The 26887-nt window shown below is 35.1% G+C and overlaps 1 protein-coding gene across 6 annotated transcripts in view; it reads left to right on the top strand.

Annotated features, from left to right (window-relative positions):
* The window catches only part of LOC121413410 (phosphatidylinositol-binding clathrin assembly protein-like), an 85688-nt gene extending 60631 nt beyond the window's left edge, over positions 1–25057 (top strand). Inside the window, exons 16-26 of one of the 6 annotated variants that reach the window (XM_041606220.1) lie at positions 3708–3924; positions 4228–4371; positions 7023–7934; positions 13276–13347; positions 14504–14672; positions 17438–17503; positions 18688–18826; positions 21124–21168; positions 21995–22078; positions 23249–23374; positions 24207–25057. In XM_041606220.1, coding sequence (XP_041462154.1) covers positions 3708–3924; positions 4228–4371; positions 7023–7934; positions 13276–13347; positions 14504–14672; positions 17438–17503; positions 18688–18826; positions 21124–21168; positions 21995–22078; positions 23249–23374; positions 24207–24218 — 1986 coding nt within the window. In that variant the 3' untranslated portion in view covers positions 24219–25057. The remainder of the gene's footprint in view (positions 1–3707; positions 3925–4227; positions 4372–7022; positions 7935–13275; positions 13348–14503; positions 14673–17437; positions 17504–18687; positions 18827–21123; positions 21169–21994; positions 22079–23248; positions 23375–24206) is intronic. The other 5 variants (XM_041606214.1, XM_041606217.1, XM_041606216.1 and 2 more) reach the window with 5 other exon arrangements.
* The last annotated feature ends 1830 nt before the right edge of the window (positions 25058–26887 follow it).

Here is a 26887-nt window from a genome sequence, read left to right as displayed (position 1 = left end):
CATGGCGTAATTTCCTTCAGCAAGAAATTTATCCACATTGTGCTGCACTCAACCCAGGTGAGGTGAATGGGTACCTTGCAGGAATTTATTCCTTGAAATGCATGTGTGCTGTAATCATAGTAATTACGGCAGCCAAAGCTACAGCTGGGGTAAAATCCAAGTCCTTTGGAAGCCCATAGAGACATTATTCATAATTGTGATATGCGCTATACAAGAACTGTTTATTATTATTATTATTGCAATGCATATTTTAATGATCGCACCTCTATCAGAGAATATGCTACATTGTTCATTATATAATATGGATTCTCCATACTGCACCACCACTTTATTTGGGATATAATAATCTCAAACATTAAAATAAGCCATATGAAAATTGTTAAATTCTGTATCAAAGAGACTACATGTTTGTATATAAAACAAAATAGTGTACATGTAAGCCTGTTTCCCCCAAGGGAAATGCATGGTTTTTCAAGCCTTGATAAGTTTTAATTCTATTGTAGCATTTGAATTGAAATAGAACCATATGCATGGCATGTTCCTGGAATAGTTGAAAGAAACGGGGAAAAGGGAAAGAAAATAAGATTAAAAGTACTGGGTAGAATAATAGACATTCCCATAAAATACAGGTTTCAGTAAATTGAATTGTCCTTTGATATATATTCTCCAGTCCGTTTGTTCCAATTTTTTTAAGCGCACATATATTTACCAAGATTGCATACATAGCATTTCCATTTATTTGAATAAAGGATAATAGAACATTATCAATTCAATGCCTTGCTCACAGGCATAGGTGCCGTGTCCGGGTATTGAACCCTGGACTTTCATGTGTCTTGTTAGGCGCAATAGACCACTCAGCCACGTTACCTCCACATCTCCACTTTGTACCATCTTATTAAAGGGGAAGTTCACCCTGACAAAAATTTTATTGTAAAAATAGCAGAAAAAATAATAAAAAATATTGCCGAAGGTTTGAGAAAAATTCATCAAATAATTAAAAAGTTATTAGAATTTCAATTATTTGATTTGTGACGTCATATGCGAGCAGCATTTATACATAGCGAATGGTAAAAAATCAATGAAATGTCATTTTCTCAGAAAATTGAAAATGGTTTTCACTGTAACTTTTGTACATCAATAGACAAATCATTTCACACCCGATCATGAAAAGAAAACAAAATTAAGTCATCAGGAACCATACAAAATTTGAAATTCATACATTTTATATTACATAACACATGGGGCAGCTGCTCGTTTATGACGTCACAAATCCCAAATTTTGAACTCTAATAACTTTTTTACTCTTTAACAGATTTTCCTCAAACCTTCACCAATATTTTTTCTGCTATTTTTACAACAAAGTTTTCTTCAGGGTGAACTTCCCCTTTAATACCTGATCTTATTATTATAATCATAAACATGACAGCAAGTGTTTTGCACTAAGTGTTTTGGCAGGTATTCATGTAATGTAATTGTAATATCAAACTGGCAATTTGGTGAGTAGATTGTTTAAAGTGGTTTGGGCTACATGTACTTTCTCATTTATCATGTACCAAATCCATCCAGAATTTGTGGTTATTCTCCAACATTTTCCCTCAAGGCATTATCGAGCTCTAACATAGACATTATATTTTTACATGTATATCAGTGTCTTGAAAGGAAAATACTTCTACTTAGACTTTAGAAAGATTTGACATTTGAAGTATTTTGTGTATTGGAGTGGATGGAGATGTTGGTTTCATCCTAAATTACCAATGCAGGCATTGTAAAATCCCACAGGTAGCATAGTTGCATCTTGTTTCAACTCTCTTAAATTAAAAAGTTTCTTATAGTTTGTCAGATTTGATACTTTCCCTATCTGCTCCTCCAAATTTTCTTGTTTAAAATAACCTTACATTTTTACATTTGTGTTGGATTCCCCTTAAAACATTGTACATTGTAGGTAAGCATTTATATAAAATGATTGTCTACACAGTGGTTGTACAGGTATGAGCAGGATATACCCATATATACTTTGGGTACATGTTTATGCCTTTCTTTGTCATAATGATATTTTCTAAGTGTGACAATGGCATAAATCCAATTACTTTATATGCTACTGTTATTACCAGACGTCGGTGACCACCTTTATGGGCAACCTGAAGACTTGCTTTTATATTGGTGCTTTTTGACAGACAACTTAAGTATAATGTATTCATTTGTAAAGTTTGAAACTGTACGGCCCATATTCTGAAGTCAGTAGACCATGGTCTAACTCTGTACTAAAATTATGGGAAGCCAAAAGAGTCAAAATTTTTATTAAGTTGTATGTTTCTTATATTTACTGTGCTCTTTCCTGATTCATCGATGGTGAAGACAATCATCTATTTATACTTCCTCGACAATTATGAATGATTTGAGACCCAAATGAGCTGAAATATGATATCTCTACTGATAGTGATTTATGTAACAATTGGCCATCCATACTTAAACCACAACTTTAAACCGAGTTTAAGTGAGACCAGACTTCAGAATACGGGCCGTAATGTTTTTTTCTTTTCTTTTCTTTCTCAAATTTTCACTGATGTGCCTGGGGCATCGTATTAAGAAGGAAAGTGTGCTATACAAAGTCTATTTGTCATTATTATCAGTATCAATTCTTGTTTTTGTTTCTCTTTAAATCATTGAGCATCTAATTAATACCTCAGTCACATTTGCCCTACAGTCGCCATACAGTGAGTTGAAAACAAATATTTTTGTACCAGCTACATATAGGTGGTTTGAATAAAAATGAATAAAACAACTGTTTTTGACTCGCCATACGGCCACCATAGAGCAAATGTGACTGAGGTATTTATTAGATACGATGGAAAGTGCGGAATACAAACTCAAATGTATCATCATTATTACAATAAATGGAAGACGGGGTTAGAAAAAATCTTAGTGTATAATTAAGATATGTTCACACGGTGAGTAATAGTCTTCAAGTGCCTTTAAGTTCTATGCCATGACACAAAGTATCTCTTTGAAACTGAAAGAATGTTATGTGCATTTTTTTTTAAGGGTGAAACATTAGAAAAACAATGAATTGTGTATCCTTACATGAACAATATCCAATGCTTATCCAAAAGCCAAAAAGCTTTGACCCATCCAGGAGGGCATAGCGGGCGTTGCTGCCCCACCCATTTTTTTTTGTTTTTTGCTTGTCAGAAATTTTAGTAGACAAAGTGATTAAAGAAACATTAAGCTCATTTATGCAGTAATCTTGGTAACAGTCTATAATTTAGCACCTTGTGGTAGAAACGCATATTCATTTTTGAACACTTTCTTAATGTACACGCTGAACAAGGAATACTCTGTTCATATAATTGGCATAAACCATGGTTTCAAATCATGGATTCAAAACCAGCTTTGTAAGTTTGCGACAATAAAACCGAATTACGTCAGTAATTTCACGTTTAAGCCGAGATGGATGTCTCAGAGCTGTTTCGTAAGATACAAGTGACTTTGCAAATGACTGGTGATCCGTAAGTTCTTAATCAATGCAAAAACTGTCGGAGAAAGACATTTTGTCAGTGCTGACAACTTTCATGAAACGGTCCCCAGTAACCCAGTTGTTTGTAAAGTCACTCGTAACTTACAGAAACACATGCCAGGAAATAAAGAATTCAGTTGTCCTGTGAGTCATTCATAAAATCAACCCATTTTGTTCTTTGATTATCTTGCAGGAGCAGAGATTGAAGGAGTCTCACCAGCCAGAGCCAATCACTTTCACCCAGGAGCCTGTAGTCCAGAACACCCCACCGCCAGCAGCAGCAGTACCGGCTCCAGCACCAGCTCCTGTACCAGCTCCTGCTTCAAATCCCTTCATCACCGCTCCAGCAGCACCTCAACCTGTTACAGCATCAACAACGTCCAACCAGGATCTCTTCGCTGCTCCTGCAGGTTTGAAAGCATTAAAAAGAAAAAAATATGTAGAAAACATTGATGCGAAATTCAGAGACTAGCAATTCGTGTGAGTCTCACACCTAACATGTGATACTGGACATGTTTTTAGAAAACTAATTATGTATAATTACTATGTATAAGGGCGTTAATCTATGCGGGGCCTTACTATGGAATTCCCTCCCAAGACCAAGGCTTTTATAACTATCACAAAAAAGTGATCAGCTCCAATCGTTTATGAGAGAGATTGAATAAAGAACGTTTGGTTTTAATGTGTAATTTCCATTTGTTTGACCACCACAGTAAACAACAACAACCAGCCTGGGATGAAGCCATCTCAGGATCTGATAGGTCTTCAATCCAATCCAATGTCGGCCATTCTCCAAGCACAGATGGCTACTCAGGTTATGACGTCCAACCAACCTCAAGCATGGGGATCACCAAATGGTAAATACACCCCTCTCCCCTTTCTCTCTATCCTCCCCTCTCGATCTGTCCCTTCTACATCTTGCGTAGTGTGTGGAAAGCAGGGCCGGTATTTTGAAAATCATCTTTAAAAAAAATCTTACATGTATTCATTATTGTAATAGTCATTACATATTTTGAATCTATACTTGTAATCAGTTGAAGTGCGCAATTTTAGCCCATGGACATGCATGTAAGTTTGCGATGTTAGCCAATGGTGTACCTCTTTTTCAGATACTACAGTGATAATGAAAATGATAAAAGACAATGATTTTCTTAATACTGGCTAGGGTTTGTTTGAGCTAAAGATCACTTTTGAATTTGCTCTTCATCGACTCAATAAAAATATGAAACTTGGATATGCATTCAAGAAGAGAAAGGGTTTCAAATGCTTTTGGGTTGCATGCAGGATCATGATAGTCAAGTTTTGTAAGAACTATGACAAAATGTTAAAACCAATTGCTCAATTGATTTATTAAGTTTTATATCATCTTTCTCATGGGGAATCAATCGATTGGATCATCTTTTCTGAAAGCATGAAGATCGCCTAAGGGAGCATTTTCTTCTGGAACAAATTGCAATTATCTTGAATTCATTTCTCTGTGTTTTTCCATCCATCTTGCCAATATGTTTGTGTAAAGTATCATTATTATCTGTTGTTTCTTTTATTGGTTCATCAGTAATACACATCAAGAAATGAAGGGAGGGGGGGACAAGACGTTGAAGAAATCAATTTGCAGGAGATTTTTTTTATGTTACATCAACTTTTGTAACATTTTATCAAGTGGGACAAAATATACTTAATAGAAATCAAAATGAAAAGGAGAACAAATTTCATATATATATAATATTCTAGGAGTTTCGTACAGAAGTTGTCTTTTCTTTATATCCATGTGATACACATGCCTCCATTTTTCCAGGGGGGGGGTCAGAATTACCTTAAAAAAATGTAATGAGTAAAATTGTGAAGGAGATGATCACATATTGTATGTTTCTTGCTATCCTAAGAAAGTTTTGTGTGTTTTAGGAAGAAAGCTTTGGCTAAAATTGCTTCTATCTTTGCATTGCCTTGTGTAATAAACCAAAAGCAACAATAAAAAAGTAAAATGCTTAAATTCTTCTCAATATCTTGAGCTTCATTTCTTATTGACTTGATTTGATATAAAGATACTACACAGATTACAATTTCATCTTCATGTCATCAGAGTTTGACATTTGTACTGCTTTGCTGTGTGTCAAGTCTTAAGTATACTTTACTTGTATCACTCCTGGGCAGCTGTCTCTGAGCCTGTTCCCATTGACATTCCCGGTCCGTCTAATCAGGCCAGTCGATCGGCTCCAGCCAGCTATGTGGACACCCTAGAGCTGTTTGCTCCGTCGCCATTTACAGACAGTACTGTATCATTCTCTATCTGACTAGCTAGTCGATATGTTATAGAATTGTTAGACAAGGGCCTGGTTGCATAAACAGTACTTTAATGGTAACTTTGCCAATTGATTTTAACAGCCAATCAAAATTAAGGTGGACGTTACCATTGGATGGCTGAGTTAACAATAATAGGAGCTTTTATGCTATGGAGCCCTCAGCCCTTGCTTGTAAATAGCTGTGATAGCCAGTTTTAGTATGAGTTGAGATCAGTCTCAAAGTTTTAATTGAACAAAACCAATTGCAACTCTTTGCTAGATTGGGTCCTTGTAGCCCATTTTCACAATAACGAAGTGAAAAAGTCCTGTGACTTAAAAAATTCCATAGATATTAACTGGAGGATTGAATGTATGAAACCAATTATTTAACAGTATACACCTGAAAAACTTCCTGTTAATGAATGTTGTCATGGAGGCAATTTTGAAGATAGTATAGGGCATGTTAGGTTGTACCCTTTTGTATAGTGTATACCACCATAATTCTTGTCTCTGATTATTGGTGCCAGACCCTTGAAGAAAGTCTGTTTCTTCCCTTTAGAATGATAGACTTGTGATTAAGATTTCAGATGGAAGTTCCCTTACATTTTACCAAGAGAAATGTCAAATGTTATCAGAATTTTTGTGCAAATGGACTTGGTTTTTGCCGTTGATTGAATGATCAGTAAAGGCCAGCTTGTCTACGAGCCAGTTTCAGTTGTAGTATTAGTATCTCACTCGCATTCTGCCTTCCTTTGTTCATGGTGTTCGTGTCCCTGTGAATTATTATTGCCAAGTGTAGTTAGTATCTGCCTAACGAATTTGGTGAATGAATTTCTGGTAACGTGGCTTTGAGTTATTAAAATTTTATATATGTCCATACACGTAAGTCAAGAAATTTATTTATAGGATTTTTTTTCGCACATTTGCCAGTTCAGACAGAGGATATTTTAATTTGTTTGATATCAATAAAAAGAGATAGTTATTACAGCAATTTATGTTTCAAAAGGCAACATTAATGGAGCAGATGAATTAATTTGAATTTTCAATCTTCTCTTTCCACCCCCGTACATGTCCATAATGCATTCAACCGTGTTGAATATATCTGTTCTTAATGTGATTCTGTGATTTATACTTGTACATCCCAATGTATTATCTTATGTACAATTATGGTATTATATCTCTCCCTACTGGTTATAATCGCTGATTATTGGTTATACTGCTATATGTAGACATGTCAGGGTCTCTTGACCCAAACAACCCTTTCACCTCAAGTGAACCTGCACCCCAAGCTAATGTTGACCAGTCCCCATTCCTAGCTGATTTTGATGGTCAAGCTTCCGTACTGGAGCCCTCTGGTCACGCTCGTGAGCCTGTTGAAGGTGCTGCCAGCAACAAATTTGATCCCTTCGCTGGCATTGAAGATGATTACATGAAAACAAAGAAGAGTGTTGAGCCCCCTCAAGACCAAGGGGATCTAATGGCCCCAATGGCTCCTCAGCCAATCCCCATGAATCAGTTGGATCCTTTGTCTCCCAGTGTTGCTTCTGATGGTTCCCTCCTGACTACCCAAGCTCCCTCTCAACCCAAGCAGGTTCCCAACTATACCCCATCCTTTGATACAGTAAGCCAAGGCTTCCCTCCGGCTAGTGACCCAGTTGCTCCTAAATCACCTGCCCGCAGCCCCATTACCCCTAATTATTCCCCCATGTTAGACCCTGTCAGCCCCAACGTACCAACAGCCATTGACCAACCATCTCCCAGGTCTCCGTTCGGTAGCCCTCCAGCCCCAAATTATTCAGTGTCATTTGACCCAATGGGCCATAGCCTTTCCCCGGCTAAGACTCCCAGATCACCTGCTATGAACCCCAAGTTCTCGCCCACCCATCACCCCACCCCTTTCCCCTCTCCGAACCCATCCCCTCAGGTTCCCCTGCAGAGCACCCTCGCTTCGTCACCCCTCGTGACTAATCCATCATCAGACTTTACCCCCATCACCACAAATGCTTCAGATGATATCCATGGAGGTTCCCACACCTGGGATGTTGACAAGCCCTCAGAGATCGAGTCCATCTTTGGAGCTCGACCTTTGACTCCATCTACTGCTGCTGCAGACCAGGGAATCCTTGGACAAGGCTTTGAAAGTAAATGATTACACCTGTTGTGATTGTTGTTGGATGTTTCTTCTTCTGCCCCTCAGTTATTCTCCATGTACACATTTGATGGATATATCCTATGTCTTGTTTTCATGTGAATTATTGGTTCCAGGTGATATCATAATTATCATGACCCTATTACCTGTTCATAGAATCAACTTTATTCAAGCCTTTGTGGTATTATATCTCTCAAGAGTCCCTTACATATTGTTGATCCTAGATTTTCTCTCGTGACAATCCAAGTCATATATCTATTTCAAATCGCTTCAAATTGACAGAACCGTTGATATATGGTACGTGTGTTTTTAAATGTAAGTTTACTGCGAATAACAGGTATTTCTTCTGTCAAATTTCTGCTAGTAATATGTAAAACAAATATATTGACATTGTTTTGTTTTTGTTTCATCATTACCATTCTTGGATTTGTTGTACTTGTAATCAAATCACAAATCACTTCAGTATACCAGAACAAATTGACAATATAATTTCTAATTGGATATTGATTGATTGATACATTCATATCAAACTGTCACCGATGAAGATTTGTTTGTTCAAAGAGCATTTCTACAGTCTAAAGTTTGTCATTATTTCATTATGTATACCAGTGATGTAGATCAGATCAAATTGGCCCTTCCTTTCACTACATGTACCTGTCATTACTAACCGCTTCTGAATATATATTTTCATTGCCCAAAACTAACATTCATCTTTATTCATATTACCTACTGTAAACCTGGATTGGATACTGTGTTTGATAGAGCAAGATTATTTTTATTCAACATTGTAGAAGGCATTGCCTATTACTAAACATTCCTATAAAATGTTGGAAAAATTGTAGATCGATAGCAACAGATGAACCAAAGCAGTGATAATCCAAGTTTACAGTACAAAAAAATGCATATGTTACTGCCATTTGAATCACATGGTACCCCTCCCAAAATATCCCAATCCATGCACATTGAACATGTATCATGATACAACAGTTACCGAATTAAATGTAGTATAAGTATGTTACATGAGCAACTGTGTTACCGAGAATGTAAATCATTTGTTAAAGGGTATGATAGCATTTTTGTTGCTCTGCATATGACATTGTACTTGATGCTCAGGCACAAAATAGTGGAATTCGGATGGGCAAATAAAGTCCACATCAGTCATTGTAGATTTAGACCCTACCCCTTCCTCATTTACTAACCACAATGCACCATTCAAGAGTGCATTGATGGGAATTGCTGGGGGAGTATTTCACAAGTTATGTCAGTTATTTTCACTCACTAATTTTTGTGTCAGCCAATCAGGTGCAAGGCTCCGCAGTAGCTTATAACAGTTGTTGGTGAAAATCATTGATAAGACTTTTCATGAAACCCTCCCCTACAGTACTGACTGGTCCATAAACTCATCTTCATCTTCAGGCTTTTTTTATATATTCATCCATGATAATCTTCTTTGCCCCCCTCACAGAACACCCCCAGCCTATCCTATCTTCCATGATATCATCACCAGGTACCTATCATGGGCATGGTGTGTTGTTAGAATCATCATCAAAATCACCCCCTCCCCCTGCTGCTGCCATCTTGAAATGGTCATTTCTGCAATTCCTGTTTGTGTAATATTTACAGGGATGCTTCTAAGGCAAATAATCTGGAAGTTCTTTAAAAAGAAAATTGTCTGCACTGATAAGTTGTCATTTCCTGATATTTAGCCATGAGAGAGTTGTAGAAATAATTTGCGATGCAACTTCTTTTATGCTTCGTTGCATTTATGCCCAGTAGGGCCCTGTATTTCATATACGTCCGGATGAGCTTACTTGGCAAAAAAAAACGTTGCTGTGCTCATTTACAAGGCAGCTGCTTGTGGTCTTTGCATCCTTCATTTCTCAAAACAGTTCTGGGTCAAGTAAAGGTTAAATCTTACAAAGTTCATTACCAACTTGATCAAACAATTTTGATGCAACAGATCACTTGTTTTGATTGAATTGATGCTGCTTTAAACACATGCAGAATGTAATGAGGAAAAATGATACAAACCGCTGTAAAAACTTCCTTAGTTCCCATGAAATTCAATTTATTGCATAAATGACCATTTCTCCAATCCATCGTAGGGTGTGAGGTAGAGCTTAGGACAATTCCAGTTACTTATTCATCAAACACGGTTTTGCTGGAGAAAGTCATTTATAGCTTCTGTATAGCTGTGAATGCATATATTTTTATAAAGTTATTTGGCACCAAAGACACAGACTCCTTCCAAAAAAGTTATCAATCAAATTTCAGGCTGGAAATGTAGTTCCTATAACTTGCATTTATTTTAATATAAATGTATACAAAATTAAAACATCTTCAGCAATTCATGTGTGATGAAGTGATCATTTGTATTAAAGTCTGTGAGATATCGTATTGGTTCCTAGAAAAAGTAGTCTACTTTTGTAGAATTGTTTCATTAGTTATTTTCATACATCCGTGCAGTGTGCAATAGTTTGGTTTGATGTCATATTTGTACAGAAAACATTTGAAAAATATGTTTCATGACATATGAGCCAGCGACAATTTCTCCAATGGAAAGTCTGCACCTAAAAGCCAAATGTTAAACCTAAACCTCCAAAACTGAATAAACTACATGTTTAACCATAGATCGTAGGAAATGTTGCAGGAGTAAATGTCATGTTACCGAAAAATTATCATTAAAACACTCATTTTGTTTTTCAAAGACACGGTATCTCATTTTTTATGCACTTATTTATTTCATTACATTTTATTTTCTATTCTGTGACACAGAGCATAAATTACCCTTTTCAGTTTAAGAAATGTTTTAGATTTTAAAGTGCAATATTTCAGGTTCAATTCTTTCTTGAAGTTCTATAACATCACAACATGATAATCATTTGATATTCTTGGGAAAGGATGTACTTTAGTGCATTGTTTTGTGGAAATGTTGTTGAAGAGCTATGGTCTTAGAAATATTTTGTGACTGGGCTGATAAAGCATCGTATCTCAAAATGTAAATGCTCATATTAAGCTAGATTTTAGAGTTATAACATAGGTAGCAACCTTCTTTTTTCTCAAAAAAACTTCTTCGCAGGTATCTGGAGGCTGTTTTCAGACAAATTAGACTGCCACCATTGCAATAGTTTTAAAACACAGCCTATTCTATAAAGCTACCCTCAAAATTTTTGAATTTTGAAATACGAGGTTTTAGCAACCTAGCCACAATGTACAGTATTTTGTGATGTTAAGCAGTGTTTTGACCCAGAGGAAGTTTACCACTGTTGAATAATAGTTTGGTGAAATGTCCTATTATGAAGATTTCAACTTTCTTTTCCCATCAGTTTTAGATGTGTTTGCTGTGTATGTCCATTCTTCTTACACATTGATTTGTTATCAAAAACATTTTAGACCGTATAGCTTCTTTGTAATATTACTTATTGAGTTTGACTTTTGCCTTATTTTTGCTAAATACTAATTCTAGGGAGTCTTTCATGGAGCATCTTGTCTGTGATTTTCACTGTCTAATTTGTTTTTAGCCAATCAGATGCAAGGATTTGAGTAGCTTATAACAGATGTCAGTGAAAAATCACTGACTATTTGTTTCATGAAATACTCCCCTGACCTTTATTCAAGTATTTTCATTTCATCAAAATAAAAAAAAGCAAAGTTCATTTTATTCACCGGTGGTTGTTTCATAAAGTTCGTAAAGTTTTGTTAAGTTACGCACGATCATCATGTAGCAAAGAAAGTGTCACCACTCATGCTTAAAGTTGTTGGTAACTTACAAACAGCTTTATGAATCATCCACTTGGCGAATTCAAGCAAGTGAAGTAAACATGACAAAATAACTCTTCAATTGACAAGAGAGGGCAGCATTCTATAATTTCACCAATAAAAATTATAGTCTTCTGTTTGAGTAACTGTCCCCTAATATCTTGTTATGATATTTTTTACCCTTGTTTCTCTATCGTAGTCTTTCTTGTGGTACAGTAGATTCTTTTCGTGGAAGTGAATTGTTGTTTTCCCATTGTGCTGTTGTTATGATGGATCCATTTCCTTGCTTTACCCTTTCTATTTCGGTGTTATCTTTGTGGTGGTTTGATAGCCTCATTGGTGTGACTGTTTGTATTCAAGTGTCAATACTCTCAGTTTCATTTGTAGCTATTTATTTGGTATTTTCACAAGATTTGTAGCTATTACTTGGGTGTTCAATTTCCGGTTGGTTCTCTGTACAAACATGTATCTTATTGATCATAGTATATTATGTGATTTGTGTGAAAAGTTTGTTCTGTCAGTATTAACCACTTTTGGTTTATAGAAATGTCACAGTTCGGTGTTGCCAGAATTATATATAGACATCTTAAATTGAGTATGTTAGTACCCCCAAGATGTAGCATACAGTTGTACAGTTGTACCCAAAGTCTTCATTGCAAGATGAGTTTGAAATTTCATTTCAGAGTGACCCTTGCATCAAGTTGGGTGTATGTGAAACACATGTTGCTTTTTTCCCTCTGTTAGCAATAGCAATAATATACATGTAATAATAATAATAATACATTTTTATAGCGCCTTTTCTAATACAAGATACAAAGTGCATTATATTGAGAGTAGAAATAAAGCATAGAAACACATATAAATGCAAATGAAAATTTAAACAATAAAAGACCAGTGCTGGCAAGCGGGAGTTAGCGGAAAAGATGTGTTTTTAGATATTTCTTGAATACATTGAGTGAAACGGAATTCTTTACAAAGTTGGGGAGATCGTTCCATGTTCTTGGAGCAGTAGCTAGGAACGCCCGCTTGCCAGCATTGGTTCGACATCTTGGAATCTGGATAACTCTACTGGCATTAGATCTTAGATTATAGTTAGTTTGCTTACATGAATGAGATTACACAGGTATGAGGGTGAGAGACCATTGATGTAATTGGTAATGTCTTCATCTACCGATTTTTGGTCATTACAATCAAAGAATACATGTAGATGTTAGTCATGATTATTTTAAGTGTGAAATTACATTGAAGACAATGCCAGGCATATCATTTTCTGTCAGGAATTATTGAAAAAAAATCTGTTATGTCATTGCAATACATTTTTGCAAATCCTTCATTTTTATATATTTTTCAATCTTTCTTGCTTTTTTCACCCAATGGAATTCATTTTGACATTTCAATATCATGTATGTGGATCTAAATGTGTTAGCAGCTGTCTATTTGAAAATTTTATTGGAGACATTCATTTTGAGTGTGTGCTTGAGTATGTGCTTTCACCTATATGTGCTTAAATCACGTTGTGTACGCATCTGTCCATTTTTTCCATGCGATTTTCTTCTCTCATTTCCATTTCACAGGTTTTGCAAATAATAATGACATAGGGGCAAACTTTGACAAGGCGTTTGGCAACACTATTACACAGCCTGCAGGTAACTGTGCATGCAAAGTCTCCTGGGTGTCTTTCCTTTCTTTCCCTAAAAAAAATGAAAAATAAATAAATAGCTGCATGATTTTGAGCTTGGGTTTATGGGATATGGTTGGAATTCACAAGTGAGGTCTAAACTGCTTCCTGGCGTCAACTCCCACCCGATTATGGCCACCTAGTGTACATGTACAATGAATATGATTCATCGTACTGGTTTGTACACGGGCAAGGAAATGTACACAATGCTCATTCGTGCTATCTTTAGTGCACTTTTCAAATAGGAGGGGGTTTGGTACCCCTCCCCAGTTTAAACCTCTTTTGTGAATTTTAACCTGAGAGTTTACAATTAAAGAAAATTACAATTTAAGAGAATACCAGTGTATATTTCAATGTTGGTAATGATTAGATCAATTTATTCATTTTGTTCTAAGATGTTTTTCTTATTAGAGAGGTTTGTATCTGTTTATAATTTTTGCATCAATTCAAGTAATGTTATTACATTTATCTATCTGAAATTAAAATCATAAAAATAAAAATAAATACTATTTTCATTATACTAATTTCATTATCCACCACAAATCTGTGTTATTCCAAAGTTTTCATATAATGATATCCTCATACATATGTTACATTGCAGATCGAAAGTAATTGCAACCATAACCAGTTGTGATTTTTACATTCACTCATTCAAATAAGTCAAATCCTTATGTCTTGAATATTATAAGATTATTATGCTGTGCTTCAAAAAATTAAGGAAAAAATACCTCAACCAAATTTCAATTCTTTTTATGAGGAATTGAGGTTATCCCTCACTGATATCTAAGGTGGATTTAAAAAATATTGGCTTCAAATTAGTCATAACCATCGCATATGGTTTTATGAAACTTTTCTCATGCCCATCACATAAAAAACTTATTAACACTCTTCCACCATTGCACTTTACATAACATGTTAACCAAGCTCAACGGCCAATTACATCATATGCAACTTGGCTTATGGGAATTTGTACGTAGAACAACATAGAAATGTATGATACATGTACATTCAGTGTTAATGGTTATTGACGCAATGGTGAGGAGATCATAGCCGACCTATCAGAAGCCTTCTTTCATATTACTTATCTTTAACTCATTCTTTGCTTCTCCATCTTCTTCCCTCAGTCCAAACCTCCGCACCCATCATGGGTGACGTCCTCCAACCCATGAATAAACAACCTCTACCGCCCTCACAGGCAGAGGTCATGGCTACCAATGGAGGTAACAACCTAGACTCGACGCTCGTCAAATTAGCAACGAATCTGGATATCAAAGGCTCTGCATCTCCCAAAAAGTGAGTATGAATTGCAACTTTGTTTTTCTTGGTTCTTTGTTTTTTTTAGGTGTTACAAGGTTGATTTAAAGTAAATATTTTCCCTGTAGAAGTGTGTCTATTAACACCGCATTCACAAGAATAGTAAACATGAGCAACTAATGTGCATAAACAATGGAATAATGTAAAAAAAAATTAGCAGTTTTCAACTTGTTCGCAAAACAAAACAAAAAACAAAGCAGCAACCCTAAAAACCCAACTTTTTTTTAGTATGCAAGTATTGGCTCTAACTTTCTTGCCTACAGAGAAACTATATAGATGCAGTTGATATTTGGAAAGTGATATTTTTCTTGATTCCTTTCATTTTCATAGCTAGCAGAAGAGAATTATCTGAAGATGATATTCTAAACATCTGTTTCCAAAAAGGAAGTTATTTCACTCTTATGAAATTATTTCAACTCCGAACATTAAAGCAACAAATCTATGGCTATAGCTTCTTGATAATGATGGTAGTTTTTAACCAATTTGATTCGCTTGGGAATAGATTAATTCCATCAGTTCCTTATCTCTTCCATTGGAAAAGATATTGTTTCACTAGATGCTTCATAGTCTAATGATTAATTGTAGTATTATCATGTTTTTCATGGACAATGTAATGGGGCCTTTTGCGGTGTAAGGGATGATAATTTGCACTTTAATAATTGACAATTTGCAGTGAAATTTCCTTTCAATGAAAATCAATATTCTTTATTGCGGTGCAGTTAATTGAATTTAGACTTGATCATGTAGTATAGATGTTTTGTCTATGAAAGATTGCACTTGCTTTGATACATTTCATGCATGTCATGAGAGAGAAAAAAAAATTTTACTCATGAAAGCTGTATACATGTATGTTATGAAATGCTTTGAACTAATGGCTGTTTTAGTGTAGTTTCAGTAGTATACTCATTTCATATATGTTTCATTTAGTATTATATATATGCCACGATATTGCTATTATATAAATGTTAATTCATATACAGCCACTGTATTGTTTTGTTGATGTTGCTGGAGTGTGTAATGTGTCTTATTTCATTCACTGTCAGTATGGCATTAACTTCCTTTTAAAATTACAAGGCTTTATTCTTTTCCGTCATAAGTCACAGTTTGTCGAGTGTTTCTGTCTGTTTACAGTGTGTCTTGTTTCTGTTCTGAAACCATTCTAACATTTGATATATATCCGTATTCATTGGCCTTTTTCAATTTTCCAGAACTTTTATTTACCAATCGCACTTCCTTGTTACTCTTAACACCAGGTCCAGCGTTGGTCAGACCCCAAAAATAATTGAACCCGGTTTCTCGATTTTACGGGGTGAGCGGCAAGGAAATTGGCAGGCCTTAAATTTTGATAAATTTAGGACAAGGACCGCTTTTCAAAAGGGCACATTTTATGTTACAGCTTAAATGAAAAGATGAATAAATAAAAATGGCAGAAAAATATTCAAGGCTAGTGGAACATTAAGGCCAATCAATAGAATATCCAATACCACAGCCTTGATTTAATTTTAACTATGCACCCAATTAGAAATACAAACAATTCTAAAGAAGTCACATACTTTTTAACATCATAATAATATCCATATTTCAATAATTTTATGCGACATTTGAATCACTTCAGATGAATTTTCCATCTGCAACTGATACTGGACATGATCTTTAGCATTCTACATGATTTGAATACACCTGGTTTGAATGTCATTATTTTGCTACTTTAGCATTTTATGTTCCTAAGTCATTTTAAATCATCTCACTTTCTCTCTCTTAATCCCTCATTATCTCTCTTCGAGAGGCCTGGATTTATTTGTGTATTAATCTATTTTTATTTGTGTAATGTTTTGTTAACCTAAACATATACATGTATTTAATTATAGGGCACATAATAAGTGGCTTAGTTGGTTTATAATGCTTTATTCTCATTTTTACACAAATCTACATAAAATTGACTCACCCATTTTAACAAATCCTCTTTTTTCCATTTGGTTTGCTTTTCTTCTTTGCACATTCATATATCATTCTTTCCTTCCCTTTCCCTTGCAAAACATTTTGTTTGTTTCATTGCAAAACCCCTTCCCTATGATGCCAATATTTTTGTGGCAACTTTCTGTTGTTTTTAAAAAATTTATTTTGGGTAAATTTGTCCATTCAAAACACAAACCTGCAAATCCATCAAACTAATTTAAAACTCCTTGTTTCACATTTCTTCTCCTGTTTCACTTTTTAACCACCTTGTATTGACTTCTCCCCTTCCATTTTCCCGCCCTATTTTATTTTCACATCCTGAATATTTTTATAATGATTTTTATGCATACATCTCTTTCATTCCTTTCTTTTGCTGCTTTCTGATAACGCCCTTATTTAAATTCATTCTTTCTCAATCTCACATGTACATATATGTATACTTCAAATCCTCACCATAACCCCCCCCTTCCCCCACTTATGCACCCCAATACACATTCTCACCACTCATTATCGCCCCTCTCCTTTTCACCATCAAATCTCCATTTCCTCTTTCCATCTATTCTAATTTCGTTTTCATTTCTTCATCCCTTTTTCCATTCATCATTCAAATTTCCAATGCCTTAATCCTCACCGTATTTCCCATTTTTTGCTTCTCCAATACATCCATCCTGCATCACCCCTACCCATCACCATGCCTACCATCCTCTCTCATTCTCCATCATCTCTTTCTCTGGGATGCGTTCCGTTTGCGGTGCTCTCACGCCCTCTCTCATCACACACTAATGCAGAACTGCTGGAGCTGGGAGTGGAAGTGGTGTACTTGATTTTGATCTTCATGGAATGGGCCGTTTGAAGTAGGTGCTCGGTGGCGTAGTCGTGTCTATTAACCCCATTTAATCCATTGGTGGCTGGGGGTGTCATTTAGGGTGCATGCTTCAAGTAGATTAGCATCCAAAGGGTTAATTCTCAAACCTCTACAATGCATTCGCTTCACATTAAAGTCAGGCATAGACCTCTAACCAGCATTTTCCTATAAAACATAAGTTTCTTGTCAAACTTGTAGATCCCTAACAATAAGAATATACTTCTGATGGTTTTCATTTTAAAAATTCTTTTATCCTAACAAATCTCTTTGTTGCTCTGTGTTTCTTTCAAAACCATGTCATGCAATTATCTTACATATTTGAGCTTGTGATTACATGCACCTCAATAATATTTCTTCTTTTATTGCACTACATTGTTCATTCAGACCATGTTTTGACGATTACATTCCTAATCAAATGCGAGTATTTGACTTGGTTTAAATTGTGTGGTGCACCAATGATTTCTTTTCATAATTGCATCCTTTCCTAAACATTTATGCATTTTCTTCTGATTTTTTTATGTGTCAAATTTAGAATGGATAGAGGGTGCAAATCATTTGTAAACATACTTGACAATTTCATGCTGATTGCAGGTCTATGCCATGATAATATTTTTTTGAGAAAGAAAATCATTCCATACTCATTGTTGATCAATAAAGCTGATTAATTTGCCTTGAAAGTTTGGCCCATTACATATACATATAGTTGCATGTCCATTTGAGGCTGGCTGGCTGTCAATTTAAGTGTAATTGCATGACATGATTATGATTCTTAAATTGAAAAAAATAATGTTTTTATAATTTCTCCATATAAAAAGCAGAAATGCTGTGTATAAACTATAATTAATCATTTTTATGTAATATTCCAATTTGAAAAGAATACACATTAGAATTGAACATCTGTATTTCTTATGTTTTGATTTTAAACATGATTTAATTATAATGTAATTAATATACCAGTAAGCTGATAACTACTGAAATATTATGTTTCTAAAGAATGAATACACATATACAAAACAAAGTTCCAATTGGCTGGGTAATGTTTTTTCATAAAGTAACATTTTTTGTTTTACTTTAATCTAATTACATGATTTATTTAAGTTGCTGTAAACATCCTTAAAAGTGAACTACCTTGTTGAATTGGTCTTGATCCTTAAACCTTGATTTGTGTTATAGGACGGAACACCAGTGGACCAAGAACTCACCATCACAGAGGACTGGAGGGGCAGGTTGGTCACCTCAGAAGGTTCCGATGGGGTCATCAGCTGCCCCTGCATGGGGTGGAACGGCAGCCCCGATGGGTGGTGGTTACATGGTAAGACATTCAACAGGGATTTGAATCCAGGCTCTCAAGTCCAGAGCACTGTAGACAACTTTTTGTACAATGTGTCATTCAATAAAGTTTGGGTGGTACACAATGACCGTATTCTGAAGTCGGGTTTAATTTAAACTCTGGTTTTAAGTTGTGATTTTAACTGTGGAAAGCCCGTTGTTACATAAATCTCTAACAGTAGAGGTTCAATGTGTCAGCTCATTTGACTCCCAAACATTATGGGAAGGATAAGTATGACAACTGTCTTCACCATTGAATAATTAGTGAAGAGCACAGTTAACATGAGAAGCATTCACTGTAAACAAAATTTTGAAACATTTGGCTTCCCATAATTTTAGCAAAGAGTTATACCATGGTCTGTAGTTAAACCCAACTTCAGAATATGGGCCTTTGAGTATGTTAAATCTAAGGGAAATATGGGTCTATTTCACAAATTTTAAAGTCTGATTACATATCGTACCAAAAGTCTCAACCGAGTGTGGTTTATAATGCTCAGATCATGCCCACGGGATTGCACTTGTTTGAATTAATAATTGAAATTGCACATTAAATATCATGTGCTCGTTTGAACTTACGTGTGACTTTCGTCTGACTTAATCTTTGTGAAACATTCCCCCTTATTACTATCATCAAACTATTAATCACAACAGATCATTTCACGGAGACATGACATTTGCTCCTGCGACATTTGCTCCGGTGTTAATATCTCAGAAGGCATAGGGTTAGAGTTAGGATTGTCATAGAGCTTTTGGTTCAGAATACTGTGAAGATAAGGGTTAGGGTTTATTAAGTGTTGGAGGTTACATTTTATATTTGGCCTAACGTGTAGGTTATGCATTGGAGCAATTATCAATAGAGCAAATGACATGGAACCTATTTCACTGCACAATTAACATCAAACATTCATTAAACTTTAGATTTTCACTACAAAACGATGCAGACCTAAAATGGAATACCATTTTATCTTAAAGAATACCAAGTTTGGATTTGCAAATTTCAAACTTCTATAAGTATTTTCTGTCGTCATATTCATTTCTGATGTACACCAACTGCAAATTTATGCAGAAATACTGAAATTTAAAAAAATGTGATCTTTACTATTGTGAAAAATAAAAATGGAAGACTTAATTAATGGCCCCCTTATTCAGTTTTTTGCCGAAATAATCACAGTTCCCTAAATTGGCAACATGGAATCCTCAACATAGTGATGCAAATGTTGCAACGTTAAATAAAAAAAATTGATCAAATAAGCTTTAAATAATTCATTGTCCAGAATAACTTCATTCATCTCACCTCTCTTGTCTTCACCTGTAGCATTTGGGCCCTGTAGTATAAGGCTTAGTGATTGATGGGAGGGCTGATTTTTACGATTGATCATACAATAATAAATCAATGCAATCATTCATAGATACACGTATCTCAATACTATGATCAATTGCAATGCTTTATGATACAGTGCCCTGTAAGAACTAACCTATCATTGCTTTCTGTTTGCTTGCTTACCTTCCTATTCATCACATTTTCATTTGCTTTGTTTATTAAATTCACTTCATCTTCTGCAATCAGGGGCCTGTTGCAGAATGAGTTGTGATCAGACGCAACTGAAAAAATCTTGCGCAACTTGATTTTCTGCAACAGGCCCCTGTTCATGTGAAATTTATATAATACATGAATTATATAATTTCAGGGTTCGTTGTTGGGACAATATGAACAAAATATATTGTTTGTCAAAACTTAAAGTTTGAAATAAAATGTTAATGAAGCCATACTTGGGATGTGCATTTACATGTAAGCCTGTTTGGCAAAAATTTTGATGTGATAAACACAATTCAAACCATTCCTGAGAATTTGAGGAATAATTTCAAACTTCAAAAAAGATTTGAACTAGCTTCTGATGAAAACAATTTTAATGTCAAATTTGTTTTATCAATTTATAATGACAGATACATGTAGGCTGCCTCCATTAGACAGATTTGTTCATTGTGTTTTAATGTCATTATTCAGAAGTTTACGTATATGTTATCATGATGCATTCATTTTGCCTTTGTTTTTATATCTCGCATTCATTACTTGAATCTGTCCTTATATAGTCTCATTTCATCTCCCATAGCATTTCATTTTGTATTGTGTGACATCGTTTCCTTCATTGTAACATTCGTGTAGTTTGTCATTATAATATCCTGTCCTCATTTGAAACATATTGCTAACAAATTTCATTTCTGTTAACACAATTCTCACTTCATGCTTTCACAAAAAAACATTAAAATAATGATGTAAAGGAGCTTGAGTCTGCACCAACACCTCCACCACCAAATACTACCATGGTGAGTTTGAACACCCCTGTTTGACTAAATGGTTCAGTCTTCAAGGAGTATTGTACCCAATGGCTATATTGCTGTTTGTCTTTTGTGCTATAATTCATTATAATGGAGGTGAACTTGAGGTGGTTTTCCTTTCAATGATGTACTTTTTCTGCTTCCAGTAAGAAAAAAGGCCTATATACAGTGTGAGAAGTATATACATATTTGAAAGTGTTTATATAAACCTTTCACACTATTGTGCTTAGAAAATGCAGTGATAAAGGTAACTTTACATTAGTGGTGTAGTACAGAACACTACATCTTGCTAGTCCAGTATATATGCTTATATATTCTTTTTTCCAATTTTCTTGTATTCAAGCATGATTTAAGCTAATTCAAGGTTGTGTCAGTTGGACCCAGCCCTTATTTCCATGATAGATTTAAAGAACAGTTCCATTTGGAAAAAAATCTAGAATGCGGGCGCATTGGGTCTAGTGGTTCTGACTCTCGCCTTTCAAACAGAGGGTCTTGGGTTCGAATCCTAACCATGGCATGTTTTCTTTCAGCAAGAAATTTATCCACACTGTGCTGCACTCGACCCAGGTGAGGTGAATGGGTACCCAGCAGGATTAATTCCTTGCATGCACTGAGCGCCGGTAATGGTAGCTCTAGCTAAAGCCGGGGTAATAATAGCAGCACTTTTGTATCCTCAGGCAAACGGCGCTTTATAAATACAGCTATTATTATTATTATTAAGTAAGAATTTCAGACAAAGATCTAGAGCTTTGTTCTCGCTAATTAGAATGTAAGCGCATCATGCTTATTATTGTCTATATATGTTCGGTTTCAGGGTGGTCAGACAGCCGATTGGAGGGGTCAAGCATTCTCAGGACAATTTGGTGCTCAACAACCAGGAATGGTCCAACCTGGAATGGTATGTTTTTTCTTTTACAAGGTGATGATAACTGGGCCCTGTCTTACAAAGAGATGCATGAAAGGACTTGTGAGACGTTTTATCTAAAAAGTCACTTTTTATCCGACAGTTACCGTAGTAACAGTGCCTCTTAGCCAATCGAAATCGAGAAAAAGTTGTCAGATCTGACAACTTGTGGAACAACTGTGGAACAAAAATATTGATGAAACGCTCCCCTGTTGGTTGTTTCGTAAAGTAAGTTACAATTAAATGATGTATCCATTTGTAGCTGACTTGCACCTAAGAACATGTTCCAGTCTTGTGTAAAGTGTTTTGTAACAGCTCTATGAGACACATGTTAATCACTGCTTTATTTTTATGATTGATTGTACATTGTAGTCGATGCAATCAGTCGTTTAATAAAATGTTCTATGATCATGGCTAAGCTTTGTGTTGCGGGCCCCTAGGCTTCATCTTACGAAGAGTTGCAATAAATTCGAATCAATCTCAAATTATGATTGATCTAGATCTTTGTAGTTAAGATATAGGAGTTTTAGATCATTCACGAGTTTAGTTTGATGTGAATCTATTGCAACTCTTTGTAAGACAGGGCCCAAGTGAGTGCTTTATAAAGCATCCTGATGGTCATTTTCAATTGGTATTTGTACTGAAGATTTTCTCAGCCAAGCAGAAGGATTTTAGGTGCTCATACTAGTGTTCAGTGAGAAGTACTAACAATAACTTTCAAATCAGAATGATAATATCCCAAGTCCTTCCGAAGCACATTGAAACATTGACTGATAATATATATGTGCCATTCAGGTATGGAATATTAATCTTATTATCATTACAATTTTCACTGAACAGTTACAAGCTCCTAAAATCCTTGCATCCGATTGGCTGAGCCAATACCCTCATACCTTTGAGAGTACAGGAAGACATGGTGCCCGTTTCATATAGTTGTTTGTAAGTTAAGAGCGACTTTAAGAACTGCGTTAAACCATCGTCAATGAACATTTTGGTGTATACCATTCACCAAAAGAAAGCATCACCAGTCGTTCTTAAAGTCGCTCTTAACTTACGAACAGCTTTATGAAACACCCACATGGAATGATAATAGATGTACTTTCTAAGTACAAATTATAATTGTTATTATTATTACATTAGCATTTTTGTACTTTTTTTTTATAGGGCATGGGTGTAAGACCAGGGGGTATGGCACCGATGGGCATGTATGGTCAACCTGTAGGAGGTATGGCTCAACCTATGTACAACCAACCAACGAGACCACCAGCACAAGCACCGGCAGATCCATTTGTAAGTTCTTCTTGTTAATGTAAAGTATTGACCTGTCCATGAAATGTGATATAATTGATGGATTCCATCTAACATTGTTGGTGGGCTGTTAAAACTTCTCTCAAGAAAAACAAACCCTCAAAATTATTCAAGCGTTATGAAATGAATGGCAACCTTGTTTTGGCTATAAGGAGACTGAGGTTGCCACCTTTGTCATAGCATTAATTCTAAAATACAGCTTGTTCTAAGTTGTCCTAAAAATTTGTAAATTTGAGATTAAAGGTTTTAACAAACCACCTCTGATTTCCTAAACATCTAAATCCATGTTTGATAATGAGGATAATATCATCACCATCAACATTAACATGTTATTTTGCAAAGTGCTTTTGGTAAAATGAAAAATCACTTTCGTAAATACACTGTACTGCTTAATTTGTATCTCTATCACATTGTATAGTTTGCACTTGATTTCAAAAGTGATATTTTCTTGTAAAATTGGATTTAATAAAAAAAAATCCTTCTTGATTAGACTGGCCGCTGTTTCCCATGATTTGTTATACAAAACAAAATGAGTATTTTATTTTAAATTGATTTCAACCAATAAAATGCCATAATTCCCAAATCTCATTATAATAGGGTATGACAGCCCTTGGCCATACCATTATAGGCCAGTATAGGCATCTTGAATGTCTCCTAAGATAATTTCATGTAGTACATCAGAGCCTCGTCGTATAAAGAGTTATGATAGACTCAAATAAAAGTAATTACAGTCGATCTCCAGATAGTATATTTAATTTGATTAATGACATAATTGTCTCTTTTCTCTCTCTCTCTCCCATTTTATCCTACCCAGGGAAATCTCTGAAAGCGGTCAACACGATATGACCATCTAGTTTCATAGGTGTCATCTCCACAGAGATATATGGATATATGAATATATATATAAATAGATAAATATATAAATATATATATATTATGATATGAGTGGACATTTTCAAAGTGGAGAAAAGAAGATGTTTGTGACCAATTATTTAGAAACCAGCGACAAGAATCATGAAAGTGATTTTTTTTTTTGACGGCATCCACTCTCCTTGGTCACCTTTTGTGAATGAGCGATTCCAGCCACCGGTGTTCATATTATCGCAAGTGAACTCGTACGTCAGCCATCGTGCATTGTATCCCGTGTTTGATAATCTCAACGTATCATGCATGACACTGTGTTTAGTTATTCAGTTACATGGATTGATTCAATAGTGCTTGTCTCTGAGGACGTAACCCTTGGCCTCTATCAGTATACCCATTCCTGCGCCATCCGTCTGGAAAATGAGATCAGGTTGAAATGAATATTTGTGATGGATATGTGAACTACATACAGCAAAGTCATGCGAATGTCAACTGTTGATGAAATATGGTAGAAAGCAAAAGGAGCTGAAATTGGAAGTTTGGAGCATTCAAAGGATTATACGGAGAGTACAGGTAGTGCATCCGTCAGGAGAATTGGACTTAACAATGAATATCAGTTCATGCTTCTGTGTATGTTGCAGATATAAAGCATGTCCTGGTTTGTTAATTGTTGTACATTGGTATGAATGTATGCCACTGTCCAAGTGTTTTGTAATCACCCCATACGGACAAACATTACCACCTTTGATGAGATCACAGTATGAAGTTACTGAATACATTGTAGGTTTCAAAACTGCCACTGGGAAATAGACCAAGTGATTGTATTGCTCCAGTTGCACAAACACAACCGACTCCAGACCAATCTAAGCTTTCACATTACTTTCAATGGCATTATCATCATTTGCTTTGGGTCAGCTTCATTCGTGTGACTGGGGTATAAAGCAAAATGTGAATATTGTTACTTTCCTCTTGTAAGAAATACTCCAAAGTCCTTGTTTTGATACGAGGTGCTAAAACATGGTGGTTGTTTGAAATGATAATGTATCAACACACAATGAGCTAATTGTGTGTTGTTGTCGCTATATCAGTCAAACCTCGGTTGGTATTAGCAGCAGTTCAATGAGTCGTATGTCATTCAGATTTGGAGTCCTTTGTGTGAACATTGAAGCAAAATGATATGAATTACATCTTGGTTTTTTTTTTTTGTTAATGCCTTGGCAGGTTGGGTGGTGGTTATTTTCAAGGAAAGCCAAACACTACTACAATGTATGTAGAGTCATGTCATATCTACAATATCACATATTCGTTGGTATTATACTGCATACATGGTATCATGGTTCGAAGCAGATGGAGAAGACATGTTCAAACTTATCTTGGGTATTATTTGTGAAATCATTTCAAGACATTGGCCCGTATTCTGAAGTCAGGTTTAACTTAGACCACGGTCTAACTCTGTGCTAAAATTATGGGGAGCCAAAAGTTCAAAAATTCTGTTTATATTATTTATTTCTTATGTTTGCAATTTTGTTTCCTTTTGCTTTCATAACGAAGGAAAATAATTCAGTTATCATTCCCAGACAATTATGAACAGTTTGGAAGTTAATAAGTTGAATGTGTACTGTTAGGGATTTGTGCTCCAATTGGCTCTCCATAGTTAAACCACAACTTTAAACCAGGGTTTAATTTAAACCTGACTTCAGAATACGGGCCATTGACTTTTACATGGACGTACTGAAGGACATGGAAGGACTGATAAAGTCTTAGCTGATATTAGAGTGTAATATAAATCTTGTCCTAGTTTTTATTGTGTACTTCCCCTCAATGACTGACATGTATCTGTTTATGATTGAAGAGATAGCAAGGGATTCTGTATTTCAATGCTCTTTTTACCTCCTAGAATAAATAATAATGATGTAATAATAATGTTCAACCTTGTAATTATTCAAGAAAATTATTCATTGATTCTCAGAACACACATATTTCTAAATATATATTCTTTTTTGTAATCAATCTTTTGTACATATCCGTGGTCATATTTTGGGGAACTTTTTCAGATAAAGCAGGAATCAGAGAGCAATGTGCTGAAATAAATGTGTATCATTTTGAAAACTTCTTTTCTGCATGACCTTTTGATATGTTTGACTTGTTTATTCTAATAACTTATTCTAATAACAACTACTGCCACCAAACAAAATAGAGAAACATCATGTTATAAGTATTATTATTTTATATAATGAATGTTTCCTCAAGTGTTATTAGGTTTCTATCTCATTGAATAGGATGGCAATATTTTAATGTTTGGAGCAAATTTGGCTAGAATATAATGACATCGGTCTTATTATTTTACTTTCACACTTTCTAAATTCATGTCATCATCTTCCCTTATCAATGTAATAAGTGAGCATTGATAAAAAATTTTCATATTTTGAATATACATAAAAAAATCCTTTAAATGTTAATATTTATCATACCTTCCCTCAACTTAAATGGCTGTTAAAGGCATATTCATGATAGATCCTTTTATGAAAAAGTACTTTTATTTAGATGGTGATGCATATTAATATGGAAGTATAGTTATATTCGAGGGTAAGGCATCGAAATTGATCTGCTGAATTATGAAACAAGCAATTT

This window comes from Lytechinus variegatus, chromosome 4 (genome assembly GCF_018143015.1).
Source record: "Lytechinus variegatus isolate NC3 chromosome 4, Lvar_3.0, whole genome shotgun sequence".
Classification (NCBI taxonomy): domain Eukaryota; kingdom Metazoa; phylum Echinodermata; class Echinoidea; order Temnopleuroida; family Toxopneustidae; genus Lytechinus; species Lytechinus variegatus.
Note: the sequence above shows the minus strand (reverse complement) of the source record. Positions and strands in the feature narration are given on the sequence as shown.